At 36.6% G+C, this 20,808-nt stretch overlaps 4 protein-coding genes across 5 annotated transcripts; 3 read left to right on the plus strand and 1 right to left on the minus strand.

Moving 5' to 3' along the window:
* The first annotated feature begins 3,655 nt into the window (after positions 1–3,655).
* LOC147945080 (uncharacterized) lies at positions 3,656–4,294 on the plus strand. Its single transcript, XM_087512795.1, has one exon. The coding sequence runs from the start codon at positions 3,656–3,658 to the stop codon at positions 4,292–4,294; it is 639 nt and encodes a 212-aa protein (XP_087368921.1).
* Positions 4,295–6,721: 2,427 nt separating this feature from the next.
* LOC147945081 (uncharacterized) lies at positions 6,722–7,764 on the plus strand. Its single transcript, XM_087512796.1, has 2 exons — positions 6,722–7,001; positions 7,175–7,764. Exons 1-2 carry the CDS (start codon positions 6,722–6,724, stop codon positions 7,762–7,764), a joined length of 870 nt encoding a protein of 289 aa, XP_087368922.1.
* Positions 7,765–8,130: 366 nt separating this feature from the next.
* Positions 8,131–11,646, plus strand: LOC104788284 (uncharacterized). 2 transcript variants are annotated; one of them, XR_015558087.1, is made up of 9 exons: positions 8,135–8,319; positions 8,433–8,549; positions 8,638–8,672; positions 8,823–8,923; positions 9,034–9,116; positions 9,962–10,300; positions 10,572–10,962; positions 11,054–11,355; positions 11,427–11,646. XR_015558087.1 is itself a non-coding variant. In XM_087451649.1 (5 exons), the coding sequence occupies exons 1-5, from the start codon at positions 8,156–8,158 to the stop codon at positions 9,118–9,120; spliced, it is 504 nt and encodes a 167-aa protein (XP_087307775.1). In that variant the 5' UTR covers positions 8,131–8,155; the 3' UTR covers positions 9,121–9,363. The 2 variants fall into 2 exon arrangements, 1 of the variants encoding a protein (XP_087307775.1); XM_087451649.1 differs by lacking the exons at positions 9,962–10,300; positions 10,572–10,962; positions 11,054–11,355; positions 11,427–11,646 and having other exon boundaries at positions 8,131–8,319; positions 9,034–9,363.
* LOC147945082 (ABC transporter C family member 9-like) lies at positions 9,304–15,237 on the minus strand. The gene is made up of 11 exons (XM_087451648.1): positions 15,090–15,237; positions 12,564–14,945; positions 12,384–12,470; positions 11,667–12,302; positions 11,411–11,575; positions 11,033–11,327; positions 10,736–10,950; positions 10,310–10,615; positions 10,167–10,230; positions 9,839–10,078; positions 9,304–9,760 (listed from the first exon to the last, which is right to left on the minus strand). The coding sequence occupies exons 2-11, from the start codon at positions 13,272–13,274 to the stop codon at positions 9,633–9,635; spliced, it is 2,847 nt and encodes a 948-aa protein (XP_087307774.1). The 5' UTR covers positions 13,275–14,945; positions 15,090–15,237; the 3' UTR covers positions 9,304–9,632.
* Positions 15,238–20,808: the final 5,571 nt, after the last annotated feature.

Genomic DNA, 20,808 nt, shown 5'->3' on the forward strand with positions numbered 1-20,808 from the left:
CCCTCTCTGATTGCTAACAAATTTATCGTACATACGTAACGTACCACATCTTTTTCATCACATCAGCACCATTCACCACGAGATGCTGGATATATCCCTATCTCATGACAAGTGGCTTTCTTAAACATTAGCAGTCAAAGACGACAACAGCCGTCAGAGAGAATGCTTTTACTAGATTTCTTCTACTTTCTTTATTCGTCAACAATACTTATCGCTTACATAAAAACATTGCATCAAAGTCAGAAACGTAACAAGCAGTCCGAGGTAAGAAAAACAACTGTAATGACACCAGAAAACCTTAGATTGTACTACATGTAATGTAATACCCGTCAAGCCCCTCTCCTTATCAGTGGATTTTTGTTTCTCCAAGAAGCAAATTGGTCATGAGTCATACTAGTTAGTGGTGAAGTGTCTCTTCTTCTTATTAATCTTACTAAGATTGGATTCCAGTTTTTACAATTTGGCCAAATTATATTATGTCGTATTTTAGACAATCTCCGTGTGAAACTGTGAATGTTTTAGCGTACACACGTACACAAACAAAAGAAAAAAAAAAAAAAAAAACTGAGAAGACTCACCTCTTGTTCTCATATCTTTGCATGCGACAGCTTTTGTCGAACTGTATGTACACGTACGGCTCTTTAAAAAAACCATTTAATTGTACTTCTATAATTTGTTAACTCATGTAACTCTATAATATGATCTGCTATGTATTTGGGTTACGTTATGTTCTAATCTGGTTTACATTCCTAAAACTGTATTAAACCAATCTATATAATACATCCCCTATATAATAAAACGAAAGTACACAACATTTTTTTTATAATCTATATAATTTTTATAAATTGATTACAAAATATGTTATACATTAAGTATAAGTTGGTTAAAAAAATGTTATATATTAATTGGTCAATCTGTGTGATATATGAATACACTTAAGAATATTCCAAAGAATCCTCTTAAAGAAAATATTCCAATGATTTATACAATTTCCAAAATAATCTCTTTAGTATTCCATGTATTGTTACAAAATATATACTGTTAAGCATAAAAAGGAATGAAATCTTGGCAAATTATTACTCTTAATCATGATTTTTGAGATTTTATTCTGTAGTTAAAAATAAAATCTTAGCTAAGCACGGGTAAAAAATTAAAAGAAAAATAAACAACAAACTTAACCTTACATAATACATAAAATTACAAAATTAACAATAAAAACTTACAAAATAGGTGTTTTTTCCAATCCATCATATTTAGCATAAGATTTTATTGCATAATTTTTTATCCAAAAGAACTTTTAAAAACAATCATATAAATTACATTTTATTCTAAAATTATAATATAAATAAAGAAATTGCAACTCATGCTCTAGCACGGGTCCAAATCTAGTGCTTATATTTATATCCAAACAAGTTTAGTTAATATTTTAATATCCATATATATAGTATTCTATAATTAATATAGATATTTAAAATATTTATTCCATATTAAAAAATTATTCTCCTATCATCTTTTTTGATTTTAAAATTTAAATGTAGTGAATCATCATATAATACATAAAGTTAATAAAAATATGTATTTTTTACTCCATATATTGTGATTTAAATTTCTTTAAATGAACATATATTACTCAATTAATATAAAAAAGTGTGTGTTAAATATACATATTTTAAGAAGTTTATAATTTATAACTGATATATCTAAACTTAATAAAAAGTTTAAAATTATGAATACTTAAATATATTGAATTTTCAAAATAACACAAACGAGTTATATTACATGATATGTTATATGACATTACATGATTGAATTGATAATATTAAAAATAAAATATCGTTAATATGATACTTCAATACCGGTTAAATCCTTATTTTACTATCTTAACAACACCAATATAAAATATATCGAATCAAACTGATTTAGTTAAGATTGTATTAAACAAAAATTGTTGTGCACGAATTATATACTAAATCAAAACAACTAATTATCCAGTTTGAAAAACCCAAAGGGTGGGCTTAGGAAACGCTTTTCCATTTAGAGGGTTTCATATCTTAGGAAAAGATTGAGTTACCGGGAAAATCTTTTATTTTCGCCGGATTTGATTGATTCTTTTTTTGTTTTTACGGTGTATTCTTGGAAGGTTACTGGAAAGTTCTTGACCTAGTTCTTCGTTTGCGGCCGCCGTCTTTCATTGTGAAGTGCTGGACAAGGTGAGGAAGCGCGAGTGTTTAGTGAGAACTTTTTTTCAGAGTGGGTGATGGAGTATGCTTTAGATAAAGCTTTGAAGGAGATGTCGCTCGAGGACGACCAGCCGATTGTGCTTCAGGACCATGCGAAGTTCGTCTCGAGTGTAAGGAATACTTGTAGTATTATTGGCAAGCTACTGTGTCCGGAGAATCAAAAGATGTCAAGTTTGATCCACGAGATGCCAAGGGTTTGGAGGGTCTATAACAGAGTCCGTGGGATCGCTTTGCCCAATGACAAGTTCCAGTTCATCTTTGATTCTGAGGCAGATCTTTCTCTGGTGCTGCAGTCTGGAGCTTGGACTTTTAATGACTAGAGCCTGACGCTTGAGAGATGGGTAGAGAATCCGCCGAGTGATTTTCTCGAGGTGTTACCAATATGGGTGCGTATTCGGCACATACCAGTGAATTATCTTACTGTGGACACGATAAAGGAAATTGCAGGACACATTGGTCGTGTCACGGATATTGCTTTTGATCCATTGAAGCCTCTAAGTAGGGGATATGTGAGAGTTAGGGTTTTGTTTGATATTAACAAGCCTCTGAAGAATAGGAAAGAATTGAAGATTCCATCAGGTGAGGTTGTGGAGATAGGATTTGAGTATGAAAGAATCCGGAAGAGATGTTATCATTGTTTACGGTTGACGCATGACAAGCTTTGATGCCCTTTGTTACCTTCAAACCGGCAATCTTCTGCTACGGGGGAGGAGAAAGGTCAGTTGTTGGTTCCACAGCGGTTGGTTCCGAGGATTAGTAATGATGATCCCTTGTTTGGGGTGCTGACTGATGATGATGTGGGCATTGATGTGTTGACTGGTAAACCAAAGATTGCTAAGGAGGTTTTGGACGAGATGCGTTAGTACTTGTCTGTAGCTGAGCCTAAGGAGAAGCAGATTCGTATTGAAAGAGTCCGTAAGTCTGTTTGGGATCTTGAAGGTGACATTGAAGGTCAAAAGACTTTGCTACGGTTGGAAGCTCCTACACGACTTACTGCGGATGCGGACAAAGGTAAAGGGCTGGTCTTTGACTTTGAACACTCAGCTTCTTCAATTGGTGACGGTGACCGAACTATGAGTCCTGCTCAGAATTCTGTTCAATCACAGCCGATTGTTTCCTCCTCTGCTTTTCTGTCTGGTCATGGTGCTACGGGTCATCGAGCTAGCTTCTCTGCTGGCTCTTCCGGCACTACCAAATACCAGAAGAAACGTAGACGCCCTAGTCAATGGAGGAGGAAAGCTCAGGCCACGTTAAAGGATCAGGGGACTGGAAGAAGTAATCAACCTGTTAACGATGAGAATGACTGTAGTAGTGATGTCAAAGAGGAAAGCTTGTGATGAGGTTCCAGTATCAGCTAAGGTTGCTAAACACGATGCAAGTAAGGCGGTTCCAAGTGAGGAACTGCCAGTTCAAATATGAGTTTTATGAGTTGGAATTGTCAAGGATTGGGGGGCACCTTGACAATTCCTTACTTGAGGGAGATGCGTCGTCTACATTTCCCGGACTTTTTGTTCCTCCTGGAAACTAAAAATTCCAGAGACTATGTGGTGAAGTTACAAAGGAGTTTGGGGTACGAGTACTCGCATATAGTGGATCCAGTGGGGCTCAGTGGAGGATTGGCTCTATTCTGGAAGCCATCTTATGAAGTTGAAGTTATTAGTGCGGATCACCGAATCATAGACGTGAAGGCCAAGCTTGGATCACTTTCGTTTTATGTTTCTTGTGTCTATGGGGATCCGGTAAGTAGTTTGAGACAAGGTGTATGGGATTCACTTGTTGACATTGGGGTGTCTCGAGATGCACCATGGCTGGTCATAGGTGACTTGAATGAAATGGTCAGTAATACTGAGAAGCTTGGAGGTCCAGCACGGGCGGAATCATCATTTTTCCCTTTTAGAAATATGATTCTTGATTGTCGCCTACGGGAGGTCTCCAGTATTGGTAATAGACTGTCGTGGGCCGGTAAACGCAATAATATGTGGATCCAGTGCTGTTTGGATAGAGCCCTTGGGAATGAAGCATGGTTTCAGCTGTTTCCCACGGGTGCAGGGTGAATATATGGAAAGGATTGGCTCGGATCACAGGGCATTACTGCTACGCTTGGCTAATGATAATGTTTCTAGATCAGAAGGTTCATTTTTAACAAAAGATGGATCTCTAACCGGATTTCGCTGCGGTGGTTCAATCAGGTTGGAACAAAGGCGTGACTACGGGACAAACATCTGTGATGAGTCGGATTGCGGAGTGTAGAAGAACTATTTCTGGATGGAAAAGATCACAAAATCTGAATTCCAAAGTGCGGATACAGCAGGTTAGAGAGCAAATGGATGCAGAGGGTACCAAAATACATCCTAACTTTCAGCTTATGCGGGATATGCGCTGGGAACTGGCTGAGAATTATCGAGCAGAAGAGCTTTATTGGAAGGAAAGGAGTCGAGAACAATGGTTGCAGGGGGGTGACCGCAACACGAAGTTTTTTCACGGTAGTGTTCAACGGCGTAGGATTCAGAATCAGATTTTATCTCTTTTTGATGAAAATGGTGTAGAGCAGTTCTCTGAGGGGTCTAAAGGAGAGGTGGCCGTGGCATATTTCCGCAAGATGTTTACTAGCTCAAATCCTAGTGCCATAATGGAAGCTCTAGATGGGATGGTGCCTCGTGTCACTGATAGTATGAATGCAGAACTAATTCGCCCGGTTTCTGCATTGGAAATAAAGAATGCAGTTTTTAGCATCAAAGGGGAGAAGACGCAGGGGCGGATGGTATGTCGAGTCAATTATTTAAAGAATATTGGGATGTTGTTGGACCTCAGGTGGTGCAGGAGGTGCAACAGTTTTTTGCATCTGGTCATCTTCCATCTGATTGGAATTTTACGCAGATATGTCTAATCCCGAAGGTGCAGAATCCTACTCGCATGACCAACCTAAGGCCTATCAGTCTGTGTTCTGTATTATACAAAACAGTGTCTAAAGTTTTATGTCAGCGTTTGAAGCGGTTCCTGCCTAAAATAGTATCAGACACTCAAGGTGCCTTTGTGTCGGGTCGCCTCATAACTGATAACATACTTTTAGCATACGAATTGGTCCATGCGCTTCAGACGAAAGCAGGTTGTAATGAGGAATTTCTAGCCATTAAGACAGATATGTCTAAAGCCTACGACAGAGTAGAGTGGAATTTTCTTGAAGAACTGCTTATTAGGCTTGGTTTTGATATTAAATGGGTTAACTGGATTATGAGCTGTGTGCGTTCAGTTACCTTCTCGGTTCTCATTAACGGGAAGGAACATGGCTTCATTAAACCAGAGAGGGGGATTAGACAAGGGGATCCTTTGTCCCCCTTTCTATTTATTCTCTGTGCGGAGGCACTAGTCCATGTGATGAACAAGGCAGAGCAAGAGGGTAGACTCATGGGGCTGAAACTTACACCGGAGTGTCCTTCGATCCAGCACCTCCTTTTTGCTGATGACAGCCTATTTCTGTGTCGTGCTAGTCTTTTGGAATGCTCAAACCTGTTACAGTGTTTAAGGTTGTATGGAGATGCGTCAGGTCAAGAGATAAATCTCCAAAAATCATCGATAACCTTTGGAAAGAAGTTAGATCCGTACATGAGGAGGGTTATCGGTTTGTTTACGGGTATTGAACAAGAGGGAGGGGCTGGTAAGTACTTAGGCCTCCCTGAATGCTTTAGTGGCTCCAAGAAGGACATGTTAGCGTATATAACAGATAGATTAACATCTCGATTACGCGGTTGGTTCGAGAAAACATTGTCCTTGGGGGGAAAAGAAGTTTTGCTTAAAGCAGTGGCGCTTGCTCTTCCGGTGTATGCGATGTCCTGCTTTAGGCTATCGAAACACCAATGTAAGAAGATAACGAGTGTGATGGCTAACTTTTGGTGGAATGCAGTGGAGGAGAAGCAGAAGATGCATTGGGTTTCTTGGGAGAAAATGTGTAAGTCAAAGGATCAGGGTGGCTTAGGATTCAGGGATATAGGCCGTTTTAATCAAGCTCTTCTTGCGAAGCAAGCTTGGCGCCTCCTGGATGCACCATCTTCGTTACTGGCACGGGTGTATAAAGCAAGATATTTTCCCTCGATATCGTTTATGGAGGCTAATCTTGGTCCGCGACCGTCTTATGCTTGGAGAAGTATATTATTTGGGAGAGAGTTGTTGGAAAAGGGCCTCATGAAGTCCATAGGTGATGGTTTGGATACCAATGTTTGGCTGGATAAGTGGGTTTTTGATGAGCTTCCACGGAGACCATGTAATAAGGAGCAGATGATAAATTTGAATCTCCGAGTGTCTGAACTTATCACTAATCAAGGGGACTGGAATCTGCAGGCTCTTCAGGAACTTTTTTCCCCCTGTGATGTTATCAAAATAAGATCATTTCCCCGGATACGCGGCTTCAAGATAGGTTGGTATGGGCGTATACGAATAATGGACACTACTCAGTAAAGAGTGGTTACTGGTTGAGCTCTAAAGCTATGGAGGTCCCGGGTGGCGAATCAGAGGGCTCACGAGTGTTGAATGAACTAAAACAAAAGGTTTGGACAGTTGAGACAGCTCCAAAAATAAGAATGTTTCTATGGAGAGTCCTCTCAGGTGCTATAGCAGTTGCGGACTGCATGAGGAATCATGGTCTACAAGTTAATCCGATATGTCAGGTGTGCAGATCTGCCGACGAAACTGTGTCACATGCTCTGTTCCTTTGTCCTGTGGCGTCAACGGTTTGGTCAGCTACTGCTCTACCTTTGCCTGTCCAAGGTTTCTCTACTTCGGTCTCGGAGAACATTGGTCATTGTTTGAGGCTTATTACTAATACTGATCTACCATCGTCCCTACGCCTTGCGATACCTTGGATTTATGGGAGATATGGAAGGCTCGTAATGGGATGGTTTTCAATAACAAGCTGCAGGACCATCATGTGTTAATTGCAGGTGCGGTGGCGGATGCTGAGGAATGGTTAAAACTGAATGAGTTGCAGAAGCAAGAGCAAAGGTCAGTTGTGGGTATTATGCGAGGGGGTATGTCACAAAAGAGGTGGACTAAACCAGCGTTTGGAATACTGAAATGTAATATTAACGCATCTTGGGCTAGTAGTCAGCACTATGCGGGGGGAGCTTGGATTCTTAGGAATCATGTAGGTGATGTTCTGTTCCATTCCCGGCATGCGTTTCTACCGACAGTGAATAGAATTGCTGCAGAACTACAATGTTTGCTTTGGTGTTTGGAGAGTTTACAGATCTTACAAATCCTCTCGTTTGAAGTCTGGACAGATTGTGATGCAGTAATTCAGGCGCTTGAAAAACCGCAGGCTTGGCTTAAGTATCGTTCACTGCTTCATAAGATAAGCCAAGTTATGGTGCATTTGCAGAATGTATCAATACGCCTTGCGTCACCTAAGTCGAATGGAGTGGTGCGATCGCTTGCTAATAGTGTTACACGAGACGGCAGGTTGAACTCGTATTTGGCTATGGGAGGTCCTGCTTGGTTACATGAGCAGATTGTACGTGACAGCTATACTTAATATCGGGTGTTGTTTTCCCGTTTTACTTGGTTTTTGGTTTGCTTTCTCTATTTGAAACATTGTATAGACAATTAAAAAAAAAAATCAATAAAATTAACAAAAGAGTACACTAACCAAATTAATATTAAAATAGTACGTTAATAAAAGAAAATCAAAAGAACCTGAACTGCGGATCATAATCTAGTTCGGGTTTATATTGGTAAACATAAAAAGAAACAATAACCGAAACCGACTTTAGATCCGAATAAAACATTTTTCTATTGCCAATTTTACTAATTTAGCTACTATACCAGAATTGTTCAAAACCAACAACCAAATAAACCGGGTTGGTTAAGTTTAAACCGGCTGCGATAGACTCCGAGTAAAAAATAGTTTACACAAGAAGACGGAGATGGCGGTGGGACAGAAAGCTATGGCGACGTTGCCAACATTGATTCGAAGCATGAGGAAGAAGGAGCAAAATCTTATTTTGCCATCTCTCAGACGAGCTTTCTCTCTATACGATCAGATCAATCTCATCGATAACGTTCCTGAGGATCAGCTCCGATTTCATGAGTAAGTGAATCATATCATATCCCCTTTCCTAATTTGAATTTTTGAGCAATAAAGTTTGGATTTTTTTTTTTTGGGTATACAAATGTATTCGATTAGTGATTACTCTTTTGCAGGTTTGATGAGACGAGTTTCACGGTGAATGGGGTTAGATATGAAGGTAGCTTGCTCTGTGTTGGGAATTTGCTTATGTCATGGAGCCCTCGTAACTTCTCTGAGATCACAACCGATAGGTATCAATGTGATAGTCTTTAAACTGCGTAAAGTTTTAATCTTTCATTGTTTTTAGCAAGTTTACATAATCTATTTCATTTGATGCAGCTTGTCAATTTTTCAGACTGTTCGACCAACTCCAGGTACTAATACATTTAACATTTTTAAGAGACCATTGTTATGTATGCTTTCACCATATTGCTAGTGGCTAGAAAAGTTAAAACCTTTTTGCACATATTGGAACTGTATTTGACTCTTTTCTTTTTCTAATGGTTTTTGACTACAATCTCTAGAGCTCTTGATTGTTGGGTGTGGAAGATACAACCACCTTCTGAATCCCCAAGTCCGTCAGTTTGTAAAGTCAATTGGCATGAAGCTTGAAACAGTTGATTCTGTATGTCTACTGCATCCTCTTGCTTTGTTTTTTACTCATGTCCTTGTTCTGTTTGTTTTGGAGTATCTGTCTGTGCTTATTGATTAACAATTCTGTTCTATCTAATCCAGAGAAATGCTGCATCAACTTACAACGTTCTGAATGAGGAAGGTAGGATTGTGGCTGCTGCTTTGCTTCCTTATGGAGTTACATCGTAAGAAACTCTCAACAACTCTGGAATATTGTAAAACAATCTTCGAACCACTCGAGTTGATCTTCATAGTTGAAACACCAACACGGTCTTGTCGACTGTAAATAAAAATAAATCACTCGAAACTTTTGTAAAGAGAATCAAAATGTCCATCCTTATATGTTCAGGATAACTATTGAAAATGTCCTTGTTCACAGCTTAAACTAGATTTGAGTGTTATTTGATTAATAGAAGATACTATTCTGCTTTATTCCATTGTTTACATGAATTCTTCTCCAAGAACACACTGAAAACCTGGTAAAGAACCTAAACCACAAGCACTTCTGTGATTAAAGCATAAAAGATACTGAAAACAGATGTTGAAATTTCTTCGATACGCCTTGCTTTTAACCTTAGTACTCTCTCCACCGTTGTTCAACTTATGTACTAAATAGCTAGTTAGACTTTCAACTTAAGCATAACTGTTGAATTGATCTTTCGTTTTCTCGGCAAAAGATTATCATCATCTTTCAGTGATACTCAACTGAGAAGATCATTCGAGCCGGTAAAGTGATTAGAACTCAGTGAATACTCTTTTATGAGTTTGGAGAAGAAAGAGTCTTCTCTCTGTAGCAGTTTTGCAGGTGAGTCAAACTCTGCGATTCGCCCTGCTCATGAAAAAGTGATTTTAGAACTCATTGCTATGTGTGTAAATGTATGTGGAAACACATGTATATTGTTCTTACCATCACTCAGAACAAGAACAAGATCACTCTCGATCACTGTGTGGATTCTATGTGCTATAGTCACCACTGTTCGATCTTTAAACTCTTGACTGATGATCTTTTGTATCACACCATCTGTTGCAGAATCAACTGAAGCAGTGGCTTCATCAAGCACCAGAATGTTGCTTTTCTTCAACAACACCCTTCCAAGACAGACCAACTGTCTTTGCCCTACGCTCCAGTTTTCTCCATTTTCAACCACTGTTACATTCATTTAAAATTCTTAGTTTTCATTGTCCTGAAACCATTAATTTAATTATTCTTCTCATAAAGATTTCAGAACACTCACCTATGGCATCCAGCTTCTTATCCTTTGCACGAATGATTTCTCCCAGTTGGCATTTATCAAGAGCCTAAATATCACCTTGTATTAGAATATTTGTCCAAGTAAATCAGAGAAGAATTACAGAGAGAGCTTTTCAGGTTTGTTACCTCCCATATTTCACGATCAGTGTACTGAGCTAGAGGGTCTAGATTCAATCTGATTGTTCCATCAAATAGTGCTGGATCTTGAGGAATAATCCCAAGCCTTGATCTCAGGTCATGTAGACCTATCTTGGTTATATCCACATTATCGATAACTATGGTTCCTTGACTTGGCTCTACAATCCTAAATAATGCTTGAATTAAAGTTGATTTTCCGCTTCCTGTTCTTCCTACAACTCCAATCTTTTTTCCTCCTGGAAACTCACAGGTTATGTTCTTCAAGACAGCTGGGAAATGTTCTGCATAGCGGACCTGGAACAAAGACATCTCAGGATTGAGAATCTTGATTACATCTGTTTCTGTGAACTTGGTTCTTCATTTCACAATCATATGCTCAAGAAATTTGTTTTTAACATCTACTTTGTTATTTACCTGTAGGTCTCTGAAGACGATTGATCCTACATTTGGCCAGTTATCAAGAGGTCTGTGATCATCAATTACTAGAGGTGCTTCACTGGGGATTTTGGAGTACTGAAGAATTCTTTCTACAGAAATCATCTTGTTTTCTGCGTTGCATATGTTCCATATTACTGTGGCTTGTAGAACATTCAGACTTAAGCCATATGTGACCCCAAGACCAGCAATACCTGTAAGGAAAGGTGAACATAAAGTTTGAGTTCTGATCCCATTAGAAGAAGTAGCTACTGTTTTATGATGTATGAAACTTACTTGGATTGATGACACCTTCAGGGAGAGTCACAAGTAACACCAAGGAAAAAGCAAAGACAAAATGAGACAGCAAATTCAACCGGAAAGAAAGCCACTCCATTGCGGATGCAACATGAAACCAAGGCCTTGAATGGCTATCAATTAGAATAAGGTTTGAGCTAATGAAGCGCTCTCGTTGATCAAAAGCACGTATTGTTGTTGCACCAGCAAGCGATTCAGCGAAATGGTGGAGGATTGGAGCTCTTTCTACTCCCGACATGCGTGACAGTTCTCTTGCTGTTGGTGTGTAATATCTCTGAAGAAAACACGAGCATAAAAAAACAGTAAGCAAGAATTGTTGTATCATTTTCAAGAAAATGGATTTGTTTTCTCTCTTACCTGGTAAAACACGCAGGCTATTGCTACTGGAAGGAAGATGACACAAACTTGCCAAGCCACTTGCGACATGACAAAGATGGTTCCAACAATTTGAATGATCGAAAAAGCACACCAACCTAGTCTGACTGCCATTTCCAAATCCAGGACACTTTGATCTGTGGATGCCTATTATCAAACATGAAAAACCAATGTATATTTTTCAGTCTAGATTATTAATACAAACATGTTTTTTGTTAGATTGATTCTGGTACTTTACCCTGTTCAAGATTCTTCCTGTTGGAGTTGAATCGAAAAATGACATGGGAGCTCTGAAAATGCTGCAGAGCATCCTTGAGAAGAACGTCTCTGCTGTTAGAAGTCCACCTATCGCGACTAGAATAGTCCTTGCTAAAACACAAAGTGAACTTCCTGCAGCAAGAAGTGCATAAACAAGTAAAATCCGATCCATTCTTAACTTTGGTGTGGATTCAGCAGTTGGAGGAGCAGTCCATGCCATCCAGTAATTGCTAGCGATCTGTAGCATTTGGAAGCAAGACTGAGCCAATATTATGAGTGGCACAAGCAATCCGCCTTTTACAGTTGTTAAATATGCCATGTAAACTTCTTTGCCTATTACTCCTTTCTCTATTTCTTCATCTTGCACTAGCTTTGCTTCTTTCTTTTTATTCTCTGTTGAAATGTTATGCTCTGAGTCACACTGTGTCTGTAGACTCTCTGAAATTGATGCTGTGTCATCTTTTGATTTCTCTTTGAAGTTTCTGCTTGATTTTTCAATTGATAGGATTGAGTCTAGTGCTACGTTATGAGCTCCTACCAGAACTTCAAAGCCTATGTTTTGTTTTAGAAGCTCTTCGAATTTGCCTGCTTGCATCACTCTTCCGTTTTGCATCACCTGTTATAGTACAAACACTAATGTTAATGGAAACTACAGCTTATTTTGCATTTTCTGATTACCAATAATGGTTTCTCTTACCAGGATTAGATCTGCTGCTGGAAGAAACTCGACTTGATGGGTAACGTAAAGTACAGTCTTTTCTTTCAGTATCCCCATTAAGCAGTCCTGCAAAACCAGTAAACAAAGAACATTGTCAATTGAGTTCTAAGAGAGCAAGTAAGGATCAAAGATTACAAATTTCCATGAACGTTATTATACTTCAAAGAGTTGTCTTCCTGTATGAGCGTCAACAGCACTAAAAGGATCATCCAGTAGATATATATCAGCATTCTGATAAACCGCTCGAGCAATCTGTATCCTTTGCTTTTGACCTCCACTCATATTTATTCCTCTCTCTCCAATCTCTGTCAGGTCTCCATTAGAGAAAAGCTCAAAGTCCTTTATCAAAGCACATGCTTTAACAGTTCTCTCATACTTCTCGCTTTCATAGATGCTTCCAAACAAAATGTTATCTCTTATAGTCCCGCTTAGTATCCATGGCGATTGAGGAACATAAGCTTGTTTACCACTAACTCTGACTGTTCCCTTCAGCTTCTGAATCTCCCCTAAGATTGATGAGAGTAAGCTTGATTTTCCTGATCCTACAGCTCCACAAATCGCCACTTTCATTCCTCTTTTTACTTTCAGTTCTATCTCATCAAGAGTCGGTCTGCTTGGCTCAGGTTCCCAACTGAAAGCTCCATTTTCTATTTCAATACTTAACTCTGCATGATCATTTGAGGAATACTCAACTGCATCCTTCTGAGTCTCGCTTTGTTGAAGGTAAGAAGCTATTCTATCTGCAGAAACCTTGCACTGAACAAGCGCTGAGAGAAGATCAGGTAAACCAAAAATCGGACTTTGTAACATTTGAAACGTTGCAAGAGCAGACAAGACTGCACCAGCTGTTAGCTTCACTCCCAGTAACATACAAGTAACAAAAGTCACCACAGAGATCAGTGAAGGGAGCTCCCCAAAGGATGAAAGTAGTGAAGGCTTGTAACCTCAAAGACTTCCATAGACAATCATACTCTTTTCTTTCGTAACGTCTTAACCTTGTTGAGAAATTGGTTATCCCATGCTTGAAGCTTGAGAATCTTCATGTTTTTAAGAATCTCTGAAGTTGCTTTCATTCTATCATCTTTAGCATTCATGATATCTGATTGGTAGTTTCTCTGAAGCTTTGTCAGGGGGTAATTGCACGCCATCACCATTATAGTTGTGACCAATGCAGCTAAAGCTCCAAGTCCCAAAATGTTTTTGCAAGATATAAATCGCCGAGAAGATCTGTATAGGTAACATCCATATGGTGTTTTACATACCAAATGAAATCAGTGATTCTCTGAACATCTACACTCATGTAGTTGATGATCTCTCCGCTCGTGTGGCTTTGCCGTGATTGACTTGATAATAGTAAACCTTTTTGGTATATATGCGATATCAAAGCTGCTCGAAGGCGCATTCCTAGCTGACGAGCTCCAAAGATCCATTGCCTTTGAGTAACTGTCTCGACGACTTTTGGCACTTAGAAACCCGAGTGCAAGAAGGTAACCATGGTTTAAGCTCTGTGATTGTTTCTCACTTAGAAACACTACAAAGTCATTGATGAGATATGGTCCGATGTAAGCTGTGCTCGCGTTTACAACTGCGAATACCGCGTTGATCGCGGCTTTCCCTCCAGACGTATCGAAGAACCGTCTTATAAAAGAAAGCATTGCCAGGGTCCTTCTTCTTCTTTGGTGGTTTTTCAGTTTTCTGGTCAAAGGCATGAGAGCAAAATCGAGCAGAGTCCTTTCACATCGATGTCTGGTACGTCTTCTTTGCCGAGAGGTCTCTTGTATCCGAGAGAGAACAAAGGGTTTATCCATGAGAAAGTGACGCGTTGGAAGAGAGTAGCGTTCCCATATGGAGAAGTAGAAGAAGAAGAAGAAGAATCTTTCTTGTCCTGCTCAGTTTTCGCCACCAAGGTAGTAGTGGCTCTTGTGATTCCGTTTGGCTTCAAGAAAACGGAAAACCGGTTTGCCCTCTGATTGAAACAGCCAGCAAGAACAAGGATGCAAGAAGACCAGTCAAGTCGGCATAATCCTGAAACCCGAGAGGCTTGTTGTGTTTCGAAGTTTATGAAGTGAGCATCAAAGGCAAAGGATAAGATGAAACCACAGAGCCACCATGCCCCTTAACATCCAAGGAAACTTAACAAGCCTCTTTTCTCTGATCTTCACCACAGCAACAGAAACAATCAACCAGGAGAAAGCCTGTGAGAACTCAGCGGAGAAGACAGAAACAGAGGAATCACACCGTGACACCACGCTGTCTCGAAAGAGCAAAAGCAAGATAAAGCAATGAGTCCCGAAGATCGAAACAGAGCAGATAAGAGATATGTTGTAAGAGAAGCCTCTGCTTCACGGTTATGCTCTGCCTCTTCAAGTCTTCTTCTACATCATTATATCTTCTGTTTCTCACTATACCAAACCATTTCAGTGCTAAATGAGTAACATAGAAAGCAAGGAAGGCTACAGGCATAGCGATGCTTATACGTTCCTTCAAGCAAAGCGAGTTTTGTTGCAACCATTGCGTTCTCATGAGATGAAGACCCGTTTGCTGCTCCTCAATAGTAAAGCAAACACAATCAGGTAAAAGGACGAAAAATATTGAATACATAAACAAGTTTCTCGATTATAAAAAATATTTTTAGTTTCATGATCAGATAAAAGTAGAAACTTTTCGAGAGATTATCAACTTTACCTGCGGAACCAAATAGCTTGAACATAGCTTCTTCTTGGGTTGAGAAGTACTAGAGATGATTGGAGATGATCAGATGATCAAGTTCATGTTTTGTCTTCAGATAAGAGTTGCATAAGGCCGGAGAGAGAGAGAGAGAGAGCTAGAGAGTGTTTGTGTGTGTGAGACAAGTTTTGAGTTTTATAGTGAAAAGTGACGCCAGCTACAAAATACGTATGGCCGACCAAAATTAATTTTTTATAAAAAGACTTATATCTCTAAAAGACTAAATGGTTATCTTTAACAGAATTAATTTCTTTGTTTTAGAGTATTCTTTTGAAAACATGACTTTTCGTATCATTTTTCTTCTTTTTTAATTATCAAAAAACTGAGTAATTATTTTTCCATCAATGACATGCACTAAAACTTAAACTATTTATTTAAACAAATTTTACTAACACTACCTAAAACTATTTATGGTGAGGGTGTGACGGTACTAACACAAAACGATTTTGTTTTTATCATTCCTATAACTAATGACATAATAAGCATAAGAATATGAGTAAGAATATTAGATAAAAACCTGTAAAGATGTTTTGGGAAAAATATATTAATTTGGGATCTATTAAAAATGGTGAGCTGAATTCTAAATGAGTTGAACAAAAGTAACAATATATCACTCTTACTAATGTGCTATGATGTGGTCACTATACTATTAATCAATGATGTGTCCCTTGAAAAACATTGATGAAGTCTAACGATTTTGTTTTCCGGCCATACGCAAGTGCCGGCCATGCAAGTTATTATGATAAGGGGTTTGCATACTTTACACCAGCTGTGCTCTTTCAATTTGTAGTTGAAACCTTAGATCCGGCTTTACACCAATACTTTTTTGTCGATATAAACTTGATTCTTTATGGAAATATTACCGTGACGGCTGATCGCTAGGGGTGTGTTAAGTTTGAGCTTATCTTGGGCTTCTAACTAAAAACCAATTGGTAATTAGTAGATTGACCCTAAACCCTTTATATATTGATGATAGTCCCTTCAAACTTCAGATGTGGGACTTGGATTCATCCAACAATCTCCCCTTCAATCCAAGGACCACATGTGGGATATTAACTTGCCTCCTCGAGATGATAATTCCATCTCGAACCGATCCCACTTGGACCGATAATAAACCTCTTCTTGGGCCCCCATTACTCGGGTTAATAAGGAGGCATACCGTATCCACTTTTCTAGGTCCAACAAAATTTTAATTTTGGGCTCTGATACCAAATAAAAGGATTAAAAGAAGAACTTTGAATATGAAATAACTCTCTTTATTTATGTGTTTAAAAAATATCCTCTCAAAACTAAACACTCCTAAAGCTCTCTCTTAATCTCATGGCTTATGTCACAACTCAACATTGCCTTTTATATCAAAACACAAATCATAATCCTATTAGGAAAACACCAATATTTAGATTACTCCTAAATATTACTTGAGCTTATCTTCTCTCTTATTCTTAACAGTCCCATTGTAAGAATAACTTGGGCCTTAAGGTTCAAAGCTTATCCAACAGAGTGTACTTGGATAGATTTTTGTTTGGTAAAGGAAGTAAGAACACAGTATAATTTCATAATGTAAACTCACGTGTAAGTGTAAGTATTGTAAAATTGATGAAAAGTATATACGAAAGAATCAATATTAATGAAATATAGTAGAATCGTTGAACGTTAAGGAATGTACCAGTATATACCAAGGCAAAAACTTTAATTTAGACTTGGTACGTTGTACGTTACACATGTTTCGTCGAATTTTGATTTGGTATTACTGAAAGTTTTGCTGTTTAGCGTAAGGATGTACTTACGTGTCAGAATCGTACGTTGAAATGACTTCCGTGTATGAAAGTTAGGCTCGACGCTTTTGGAAAAGAGTGAGTGAGAGAGATTCCAATTCGATTTGATTCCCAATGCTTGCTGTCCTTTTCCACTAAACTGCAGGTGGTTGGGACCATATATACGAGCGACTGCGATATTACACACTATCCTATAGTACCAATATAGGAGTATATGTATATTGATAGAGTTGATCTGGCAGAATTCTCAAATCATCATCAACGTTTACCATAAAAACCCGGCCAGTTAGGGTTTGAGCTCCTTTAAAATTTCAAAGGAAAAGTGGTATACAACCACAAAACTAGATGACTGGCGAAGGAAAGATAAAACTATTGTACCCTTTTCTTCTAATAATTACGTGAATAGTTATCCTTTTCTTTATTTTTTTGGTTGTTTATATTCTACTTGATATAATAGTTTCTTAAATTGCTATTTTCAGTTATATTTTAGCTTTGATCGAAGTGAAAAGACAACTAAAGCAAAAGAAAAAAAAAAAGAAAGAAACGAAAAAGACAGAAAATGATATCCATATCTTCGCCGCGAGTCCCACACCGTCACTCCCCACTAACTGTTGCATTTGCATGTAAGCGTGGAAAAGTATGGAGTCCAGTAAAGTAAATAAATTCCTTAATATAATATTTTGACTTCCTAGAAATCATTGCTATTATATATATAAAGGGTTGTTGTTACAGGATTGTTAAATTAAAGAGATTAAAAAGTAGAAGAATTAGAATACGTGCGTATGCAAGATTCATAACATCAAACATGAAGAAACACAATGACGATTAAAGAACAAAAGGGGTATGACTGCATGAGTCATTTATTTAATCAATACATAAGTCGATGTCTTTTGGCCCATAATTTGAGTAGAGACGCTGCTGACCGCAATATTCTTCCATCGAAATACGTACCGGGCAAAGATTTTCTTGATAGATCAGCGTCAAGACTCAAGCGTCCTCCAATGTCGATGTGACGGGTTTAACCGATTGAAAATACGTAAACCGGTTTTGGTAGAAACCGATTGAAAATATGTAATTATGTGTCATCTTGTACATCTACTAGGGTTTTGAACCCACTACACGTGGGTTTATTTGATATATTTTGATGAAAATTATATATACATACTTCGTTTCAAAATATAAGAAATGACCACTTTAAAAAAGTTCAACCAATCATAAAATAAAACTGCATAATAAAATATATTAAAACTAATCTAAAAGTAGCATAGAAACTTGAAAACATCTAATATTATGAAACAAAAAAATCTTCTCTAAAACATCTTATATTATGAAATGCAGGGACTATGTGAGTGATGACAGTGATGAAAATATTATCTTACAAAAATAAATTATATTAGTATTAAATAAAAAATTTAATTTTCAGATACATAATTTTTAAAAAATATAAAAATGAGTTGTGCTATACATTCAAATCAGATTAAAAAAAAATCATGAATTTAACTCGACGTCCAAGCAAGGCGAATCACACTGGTGACCTCACATATCCTAAACAATTTCTTTGACCACCAGAAAAACGAAAATAATTTTGTAATCTTGAATTTATCTCGTTTTTCATATTTAATTGATTGCTACCACCTATGTTTTCGTGTTTTTTTATTCAATGTTTTTCTTACAATGTTTTCTTATTTTTCATATTCTTTCTTGTCATTTTTATTGTCAAATTTTATGGTAATTGCAAAATCCTTACTCGCAGAGAAAGTAATATGAACACATGTATAGTTAAAATAATAGTTGTGCTTTTCGTCGATTCTTCTTCTTTAAACTCAAATAACATCAACTCAAGGTCTTGCGACGTCAATTCTTCTTTCTTAGACTTAAAAATAAAAAATTTACTGCAAGAATATCAAATCATATTTCTTTTATTTCTATAAATTTTATTTTTTTTCTTCTAAAAATTCTTAATAATAGAGATTACTACTATATTTCCAAAAAATGTTAATTAGTGAAATATCTAATTCTTATTGGTTGTTTTAAATCCTATATGGACACCTTTATGAGTTTATAGCTTCAACTTTTTATTAGTATAGATATAATATTTTAAAATTTCTATGGAGGTTAAGTAATTGTAATATTTTCAAACTTTCTATGAAGTTTAAATATTTTTAATATTTGAACATTTTAAAAGTTTCAATATTTATAATATTTTAAACTTTTAAAATTTATAAATTATAATTTTTTAGAAACCTTTTATAAGCTAATAAATTTTAAAATTTAAGATCATAAGATTTTGAAGTTTTAAAAGGTTTCAAAATATAATATTTGAACCTTAAGCTTTTAAAAGCTAAGAACTTTTAAAAGTTTCAATATTTCTAATATTTTAACTTTTAAAAATTTTCAATATTATAATATTTTTTGAAACTTTTTAAAGTTTTAGTTTGATCAAATAAAAAATCGGATCAAACGAATAAAACTTTTTAACTTGGACGCCTGATAAATCAAGTTTTCCTGCTCATTCGATGTTGGAAGCATATTAATCTTTATTTATACTGGTTCTGAACCAATGTCTAAAAGATTTCTAGCCGATGTGGGACGTTGTACATAGTTCTTTTATTTTCCTTTTTCTAAAAATTCTGGAAATTTAAAAAATGTTAATGAATGACATGTCAAATCCTTATAGGTTTTTAAAATAATTCTTATTGAAAATTATGGAGATTTTAATAAATGTTAATGAGTGACATGTCTTATCCCTATTGGATGTTTAAATCCTAGGTGGACAGCTTTAGGAGATTATAGCTCCTACTTTTTATTAGTATAGATTAGTCTTTTTTTCGTTGTTAATTAATTATACTATACTAGATCAGGCTGTGTATTAACGCGAATATAAGAAAAATATGTGAAATTTTAAGTTGTATTCAAAATATTAATTTTATTCCATTTGATTTTTAAAAAAACCGGACTTAGAGTTCACACACTCCATCTTGTAATACAATTTCTTTTTATATTATTACATGATAATAAAATTAGATTTTAATTCTATGCATTCAATCCCATTGAGTAACATTTATAATTTTCATATAAAAAAAGGTACATTGTATCAAATTTATACCTTACTTAATATTTTATAAAAAGAGTTTTTTAACAAATCTACCACATTCAAAAACTTTTCTCATTGCATCACACACATTCCATAACTGTTTTCCCAAAATACCACATTCCCAACATTAAATTACTAAACTAACATTGACTAACTTCTTTGTATTTTTTTGAAAAGCTTTAACAATAAATTAACGTTTTTTTTCTTTCTCCTTCCATCTTTTCTCAGACTAATGTCAGATTAATTAAAGTAGATAGAACGTTTTCTTCCTTCCATTGTTTATTTTTCCATTGTCCTAAAAACAACAAATGGACAAACACAAATTTTTTTTTACTTCTTTCATTGTTTTCTAACATTTTATCCAAAAATCCCAACAAAAAAAACTTGAGAACCACCACAATCTTCCTTTTCTCTCATATGTAGTCCATAATATAGTGTAAGTATAACATTTTTCATCTTCCATTATACGATCTTTAACCCCTAATCAATAACCTTTTCTATTTAGCCTCGGTTTGTCCCCTCATGATGAATCACAAAACCAACAATGGCGTGTCAAGGAGATAGACCTCATCACTTCAAAATTTTTTTTTTTTGTGATGTCTGATTTTTTATGGACATATTTTACAACTTGTCCATTGATTTCATAATTGTCTACTAAGATCTTAGTTTGTTGTCCGATTCAGTTTTATAGACCTAAAATTTAGAAGTTGTCAATAAACAAAAAAACCAACTTGTCTACTTAAAAAAATATGTCTACAAGTTTAACAAATTGATACTTGTCCACAAACACCAAAACCAACTTGTCTGC

The sequence above is a fragment of the Camelina sativa genome, chromosome 5 (assembly GCF_030686135.1).
Source record: "Camelina sativa cultivar CO46 ecotype springtype chromosome 5, ASM3068613v1".
Taxonomy (NCBI): Eukaryota; Viridiplantae; Streptophyta; class Magnoliopsida; order Brassicales; family Brassicaceae; genus Camelina; species Camelina sativa.

What these genes read in the sequence shown, in the direction of transcription:
- LOC147945080 (XM_087512795.1), top strand. Translation starts at nt 3,656, where the DNA reads ATGAGTTTTATGAGTTGGAATTGTCAAGGATTGGGGGGCACCTTGACA.
- LOC147945081 (XM_087512796.1), top strand. Translation starts at nt 6,722, where the DNA reads ATGGAGGTCCCGGGTGGCGAATCAGAGGGCTCACGAGTGTTGAATGAA. An exon ending in TCTACCTTTGCCTGTCCAAG is followed by an intron (nt 7,002 to 7,174) that starts GTTTCTCTACTT and finishes TGTTAATTGCAG; the next exon opens with GTGCGGTGGCGGATGCTGAG.
- LOC104788284 (XM_087451649.1), top strand. Translation starts at nt 8,156, where the DNA reads ATGGCGGTGGGACAGAAAGCTATGGCGACGTTGCCAACATTGATTCGA. An exon ending in GATCAGCTCCGATTTCATGA is followed by an intron (nt 8,320 to 8,432) that starts GTAAGTGAATCA and finishes ACTCTTTTGCAG; the next exon opens with GTTTGATGAGACGAGTTTCA. An exon ending in TCTGAGATCACAACCGATAG is followed by an intron (nt 8,550 to 8,637) that starts GTATCAATGTGA and finishes CATTTGATGCAG; the next exon opens with CTTGTCAATTTTTCAGACTG.
- LOC147945082 (XM_087451648.1), bottom strand. Translation starts at nt 13,274, where the DNA reads ATGTTACTGGGAGTGAAGCTAACAGCTGGTGCAGTCTTGTCTGCTCTT. An exon ending in CTGATCGTGAAATATGGGAG is followed by an intron (nt 10,231 to 10,309) that starts GTAACAAACCTG and finishes GGTGATATTTAG; the next exon opens with GCTCTTGATAAATGCCAACT. An exon ending in TGTTCTTGTTCTGAGTGATG is followed by an intron (nt 9,761 to 9,838) that starts GTAAGAACAATA and finishes TTTCATGAGCAG; the next exon opens with GGCGAATCGCAGAGTTTGAC.